The following is a 6,585-nucleotide window of genomic DNA, read 5'->3' as shown; positions in this document are numbered from 1 at the left end:
CTCAGGAGACTAGCGCGGTAAGAAACCTTTCCTTACTAGCGCGGTAAGAAACCTTTCCTTACTAGCGCGGTAAGAAACCTTTCCTTTCGGCAGGACCCGGCGCTCTTTTTCGGGACACGCGATTGGCTGACTGCCGTGAAAGCGCAGGCGGCTCCCAGCGCACAAAGGGTTGGAATTTTTCCCCTCAGAGCACGGTGACTCTCCCACAGAGCTGGCCATCTCCCATGTTGTTCCCCCCATTGGGATGGCTGCTGCACGCACACACATAAAAAGGCCGTTCAGACTGAACAACAATGCTTTTAGTAAGCGAAAGCAGTAAAGATCTTAAGGCAGAGTTTTTATTGATGCTGGTTTAAAACCGCTTCAAGGCCGCCGGGTCAGGCTCTGGGGAAGAGGCGAGGGAGCAGCATGTGAGGACGATGTCTCCAGCCCTACAGGAGCAAATCCTCCTCCGACAGCTTTTCCTTCAGCTCGCTGCCTCGCAGGCTGTCCAGGAAGGCAGGCAGCTTCACCTCAGAGAAGCTGTCGTTGTCACCGAGCCCCGACCCAGAGGCTGGCTCCGCTTCCACCACGGTGTTGGACCCAGAGCCGGCATCCTCCTCCGAGAGAGGGAATATGTCGCCCAGCTCCTGGTATCTCTTCATCCTGAAACGCAGAGTGGCAATTCTCTCTCTTAGATGAGCACATCAAAGCCTCACGTTACCGTGGGCGAGCCACGCTGTGAGAGGACTGTCAAGGCAGGAATAATACATTTTGGGGTGCTAGCGTTAATGACAGCCAGGCGGCAAATGAACTTACAAGGACCGGTCTGCCATGGGAGGAAGGATCCTGTTGGCCCCACCAGAGGGCATGTAGAACCAGGGCTCCTTCTCTTGGATGCAGTTGGCAGACCAGGCGTCAGGCCGGCACCTCACCCTCTTGTACCTCGCCCTCTGCATCGGAGCACCTGGTGGAATCAGCCACACATTGTCCATGAGGACCAGGACATTATTCACCAGGTCCTGTGAGCTTTATGAGCACCTAATAAGGCTTAAAGGAGCAGATGAAAATAGTTTGTGTGGCCCTGATTGCTCAACCTCCGGAAAAGTAAAGTAACCCTGAAGGCTTTTTTTTAAAATGGCTACTGACATCCTAAGTGACATTTTTGTCATCAGAGACATCAGGCACATCTCGCACTCAGCACCAGGAAGTCCATGAAAAATCCCAGGGAATCCCCTCACACACAGCACCAGGAAGTCCCTGGGAAAGCACTGCTGTCACAGCAAGGCTCATCCCCAGCTCACAGTATGGCACAACCACGGGGGACCTGGGGGCTCAGCCTCCTGCAGCTCTCCTTGAAGGTGGAAGCATGTGAAAATAATGTGAAAACCTCTGGGGATAAGGCACCCAGCAGAGAGCTGGCTCCTGTGCTCTCCTTCCTCTGTTGGCTCCAGCTCTGCCCCTTCAAGTTCAACGGGCTGAGTTTTGGTGGGGACGTGAGAAACTCAAGGTGTGCCACGGGAGCAGGTTTGGGGTTTATGGAGGCTCTGGGAGCACTTGCCAGAGGAGAGAGAGTTCAGGTGTCTCCGAGACACTACAAGGCTTTGTAAACCCAGGTTTTCAGCTCTGTTGCTCCCCAGGTGCCTGGTGGGGGCTGTCACTGAAAATGTGGGTCTTCAAAAAATACCAAAACGACAAAATAAGGATCACGTAATAAAGAGAAGAGCAGTGATATTTCATCCTTCCTCTTGGTCTCCTGTAATTAATTTGTTCAGAAACCTCCTGGTGCATTCTCAACCTGTTGGCATTTTATCTATTTTCTTCTCCGTTTCCTGGGAATATCTTTCTGTAATTACACTTCTCTATTGCCCTATATATTTCCATAATGTACTGGATGACTTTCAGCTGCCTCCTACACTCTTCTGTAAAAGAGAAAAGATCTCACGGGTGTAATTTCCTGCTGCCTCTACAGTATATTCCTTTTTCATACCTATTTTCTTCTCCTTGCTTATTATTAAGAAGGTTTTTAATAATAACCGTGGCAACAAAATAAACAGCTGCAGCTGAAAAATTTGCAAATAAGCAACACAGAACAAGCAGGCCGTAATCCCTCAAAGATCAGCCTCAGAGTGGTAATGCATATTGAGAGCCCATCACAACCACAGCTTTGGTTTGTGGACAAATTATACTCTACATGCTTGAAGAGCAGTTTTTCTCTCACGAGAGACAGATCCACAGGGCACGGCATCATGAATCAATATTTCCCTTTTGTCATTTTCGTGGTGTATGTTGCAATGTTTTACGGAATAAACCGTTTAGTTTCCTCATACTTACAACTAGTTTCCTTTCCTGCTCCCCCCAGAAAGCGCACCGTAGGAGTTATGACACGGGAACTGTTACACACTATGTCTGTAACTCACAAAAACTGAGTGACAGCAGTAACCAGACCACTATGAAAGGGACATTTGGAAAAATATATATTGACACACGTAGACCGAAATCATACACACATGCAACAACATATTTTATGAAGTCTTTTCTCAAAAACTGAAATGCTCCAATTGCAAAAAGCACGTTTTCTTGCCATTCCCCCGCCCCCAGAAAAGGAAACATTAGCAAAACAGACTTTCTGAGTAGATTTCATTACCCCCAAAAGAAGGCCAGTTTGTGAAATTCAGAGGCTGCTTGCTTGGCCTCCACTGCCTAGCCCAGAAAGAGGATTACCGTGAGAACAACCGCCCCGTTTTACCTTGTGCTGTGTATCCCACAAAGAGGATTAAACAAACAGCCAGGAAAATCCTCCCGTTACATCTGATAAGGAGCTGCATCTTGGCTGGCATCCCTCTGCTCGCGACCAGCCTTCACCACAGCCTCACACTGCAGAAATGAGACGGAGCGAGGAGATCGACTTTTAGAAAAAGTTTCCAAAACCTCAAACCCAACCCATAACCTGCGTCACAGCTTCCTGAGTGACGGGAGTGAGACATGAACAGAAAAGCCCAGCACTGTGGCCTTCCTGCCTCCATCAGTCCAAATTAAAGCTCCTCTGCCTTCATCTCCTGTTTTGCCCAAGGAGAAACGCAAATCCCGGACCCACGAGCTGGAATGAAGGTGGTGCTGCCAGCAGCCCGTGGTCAAGGCACACTTCCCACCCAGCCTCTGCCCAATGCTGAGAGTGAAAAAGCAGTGCTTAATGTTCCCTGATTTTAGGTCAACTGCATTTTTGCATGGGCACTGGCACTGCTTTTCCCTGCCTCAAGCCCTCACCAGTCCACCAGACGGGTTAGAAGCCAGCTACTCGCAGTCAGTACATGTTTCACCAACTGGGGAATCATCTTTTCCCACAGAAGTAAGTAAATTATCTCTGGAATCTCATGCCAGGCTTTGGGGGGGGGTTGGGGTTTGAAAGCAGAATCATAGATATTCACAGTAAAAGTGAAAAAAATGTATCAAGTTAGATAATATATTCTGGCAGAAACATATCAACTCCTTCTGGAAGAGCGCTGGCAATTTGCTTGGCCAGATCATCATTGCGTGGTGCAAATGCCCCAGGGAATGTGGCAAAGGGTTTGGATCACATGTGGCTCCACAAGGTACACATCCGAAAAGCCACGAAAGCTCTTACACAGACAGAAAAATAGAAGCTCCCTTTCAGCTGGCTCATACCTTTTGCTTGCCTTTTGGCTTGAGTTCACTTCGGAAGAAATGGCAAACAACGAGGTTATCAAAGCAGTGGAGGTTTTTCTCACTCGTACACGGTGCTGCTGGATTAACTGGGGCGCTGACGTGTGGGCCTGACGCGCTGCGCAGCCTCGCCAGTCCTGGGGCTGATAGCGCAAGTTGTCTGTGGTAAATCTATTTTTATGTGGTGGAAAGTCCACAGAGGCCCCCAGTGGGGATCTGGGCTCAGCAGTGACTTTCCCCAGGGCATGGTGTTCCACCAAAACCCCAGAAAGCAGCAGAAGAGACTCCAGCAGCTCCCTCCCTTCTCCAGGCTGGGATTTACCACTGGACTGAGGGATTGAGTTGCGTGTTCAGCTTTGAGAGCCTCTGCACATGGGGCTTTTCCTCTGGCACAGGAAACATAGGAGACTAAACCAAGCAGGTGCAGAAGGACTCGTGTGCAGTGGTTTTTATCACCACCCTCATTCCTGCTTTGTCTTTTTAGCATCAGCTCTTTTTTCTTTTCTTTTTGTTTGAGGCAGTGCTCAGCATCAATAGGAAGCTGGGCAAACACGGGAGGGAGACGATCAGCCTCCACTTGCTGGAGGCTGCGGAAACCATCCCTGCAGTGGCACCTCTCACTTTCCGCTGATCACGGGTACACGCTGACCCGCTCCACACCCCTCCTCTGTGCACAAACAACACCCATGTGAGAAAGCAAAACTCCACGGGCTATTTTTGCCCTTCCCAGCCCAGGGCATTTTCCACCACGGTGCTGGAAGCCCCATGGGATGCAGCCAGAGCGATGCCCACCAGTGGGTACGGTCGTGGACAGCTGAGGGAGCTGCTGTGGGTAGGGCAGCTGCAAATTCCCTGTATCTGGAGGGGATCTCGAGTTATCTGTCTTGCACCATCCGCTGTTGGGGAACTTGTAGCCCTAGCAGTTTTGCCACACAGTTTTGTTATTTTTTTCTGTGTCTGCAGCACGCCTCAGGAAATGAGATCGTTTTACAATTGGTAGCTGTGGGAAGTCCAAAGCAAATGTTTCACCCTTGTCTCACGTTCATCTGTGTAACAGGGCCCTGAAGCCTGCAGGGGAGGTCAGCCTGTGCCCATCTCCTGCCCTGCTGCACTCTGCTGGTGCCCACACCCCACTGCGCTTGGCAAGTAAAGAGTTGTCCACCTTCCTAAAAACAAGGAAGGGATTGGAGACCTGGATCTGAAACAGTCTGGGATGTGCAGGAGTCAAAAGTAAAGCATGCCCGTTGTGGAGTGCCATGGGATGCCCAAGGAGCACTGTCTGTGAACCACTCAAGACATAGATAGAATGAAAATACACAGCTCTAGTTTTAAAAAATCTCATCTTGGGCTAGAGGCCACAAACTGCTGAAAGTTAACAAACTTTCCTTTTTTAAACAGAGAACAGCACATGAGCTAAACTATATTGGAACACTAACCTTGAAACGTGCCATGGCATGACTGTCAGAGCTCAAGAGAAACAGGATTTTAAGTTAAATATTTTAAATCCACAGAGGAGAGCTCAGTCGCCATACCAAGGTCAGCTACTTCAAATCTGCCTTCTATAAACTGCGAGAAAGATTCGTAGGATAATGTTCTTCCTGCCTAGATCCTGTGTCTGCAAACTGAAAGATTAAATATCCCAACAGAACAGGCCTACAAAAAGAAGCAAATTAATAAGGAGCAGGTATTTGAGAGCACAGTTTGCTCCCAGAGCCTTACTTACAGCTCCTGCACTGAAGTGCTGCCATTATTTTCAAATCACATGCAAAGCAGATTTCTCAACCTGCAAAGCTCTTGCTTTGCGTTTTTGTAAGGCATTAATTCGGGGAGAGGGGAGAAGGCTGCCTTGACACTGAGCACCCAGACCCCTGAGCAGACACCCAGGACTTCCCATTATATGTCTGAAAAATCTGTGAGTAGTCTTAAACTACAATAAACACTTCACAATCTAAAGTGTGGAAGTGCTCCTTAGTAGCACCTGTCAGGGCTGTTGTACCTCCCGGCTGGCTCAGGAGTAAGCACTAATTTATAACATCACTAAATGTGCGCCACCCTGCAGGAGTGCCTGGCACAAGGACATCTACTCTGCTGACCAGGGCAGAGTATGGGGCAGAAGGAAATGCCAGCAGGAGCCCAGAGGGGCGTCACGGGGGCGTTTCAGCCGATTCACTGGACATCAACCCCTTCTCTGCTCGAGCCCAGGTAAATGCTGAGGGAGCAGACTGGGCCAGAGGAGTAGTCTGGCACAGCAGGGTCAGGCCACTCCCTCTGCTGTTTTTCCTCAGCAGGCAGCGCAGGTTTACTTTGCAGCCTGTGTTGCTGACAGGCAGCCAGATGGACAGATGGACTCCCGTGGGTGCGGGGGCACCCCCAGTCCCGGTGCTTATCAGGGAGGCTCGCAGGCAAGGCACTATCTGTCCTGATAAAGAAGCTTCTGATTGACAACTGCTCAGAAATCAGATAAACCCTAACTGCTGTGGGGTAGCTCTGCTCTCAGGGTCAGGTTTTCCCCTGCCTTAGCTGACAGGAGCTTGGCCCTGGCTTCCATGGGAGTCCAAGCTGACCCCTGCATCCCTCAAACACTCATCCCCTGCAAAGCCAGCAGACAGCTGGAGCAGCTGGGGGGGTCGTGAAGCACTGGGCCCTGTCTGTGATGCTCAGCCCTTTATTTGCTCTGCTGAGAAAGTAGAAATACATTTTTTTTACAGGTCACTGCTCTAGGGAGCAGCCAGTACAGAAAAGGCTACATCTGTTTCAAGCAGAGCTGGAACAAGAGTGAAGAGAGAATGATGGCAACAGAAAAAAACCAGGGGATAGACAGAGCCCAGGGGAGAGTGTCTGAATGGCAGCTGGGTTCAACAAAAGGAGCATTTGTTTTGCCCATCTTGCCTTTTGGGAAGGCAGAACAGTTTTCTTCCCTGA

The 6,585-nt window shown here is 49.7% G+C and overlaps 1 protein-coding gene across 1 annotated transcript; it reads right to left on the bottom strand.

The window, feature by feature from the left end:
• Window positions 1-297: 297 nt before the first annotated feature.
• On the bottom strand, window positions 298-2,862 carry SRGN (serglycin). Its single transcript, XM_038140715.1, has 3 exons — window positions 2,729-2,862; window positions 799-946; window positions 298-645 (listed from the first exon to the last, which is right to left on the bottom strand). Exons 1-3 carry the CDS (start codon window positions 2,817-2,819, stop codon window positions 432-434), a joined length of 453 nt encoding a protein of 150 aa, XP_037996643.1. The 5' UTR covers window positions 2,820-2,862; the 3' UTR covers window positions 298-431.
• Between the last annotated feature and the right edge of the window lie 3,723 nt (window positions 2,863-6,585).

The sequence above is a fragment of the Motacilla alba genome, chromosome 6 (genome assembly GCF_015832195.1).
Source record: "Motacilla alba alba isolate MOTALB_02 chromosome 6, Motacilla_alba_V1.0_pri, whole genome shotgun sequence".
Classification (NCBI taxonomy): domain Eukaryota; kingdom Metazoa; phylum Chordata; class Aves; order Passeriformes; family Motacillidae; genus Motacilla; species Motacilla alba.
This window is presented reverse-complemented; position numbering and strand designations above follow the sequence as displayed.

Excerpts from the sequence above, each read along its gene's own strand:
- SRGN (XM_038140715.1), bottom strand. The coding sequence starts at position 2,819 with ATGCCAGCCAAGATGCAGCTCCTTATCAGATGTAACGGGAGGATTTTC. Across the intron at positions 947-2,728 it reads TGTGGGATACACAGCACAAG|GTGCTCCGATGCAGAGGGCG; the intron begins GTAAAACGGGGC and ends TGATTCCACCAG. Across the intron at positions 646-798 it reads CCCATGGCAGACCGGTCCTT|GATGAAGAGATACCAGGAGC; the intron begins GTAAGTTCATTT and ends TCTGCGTTTCAG.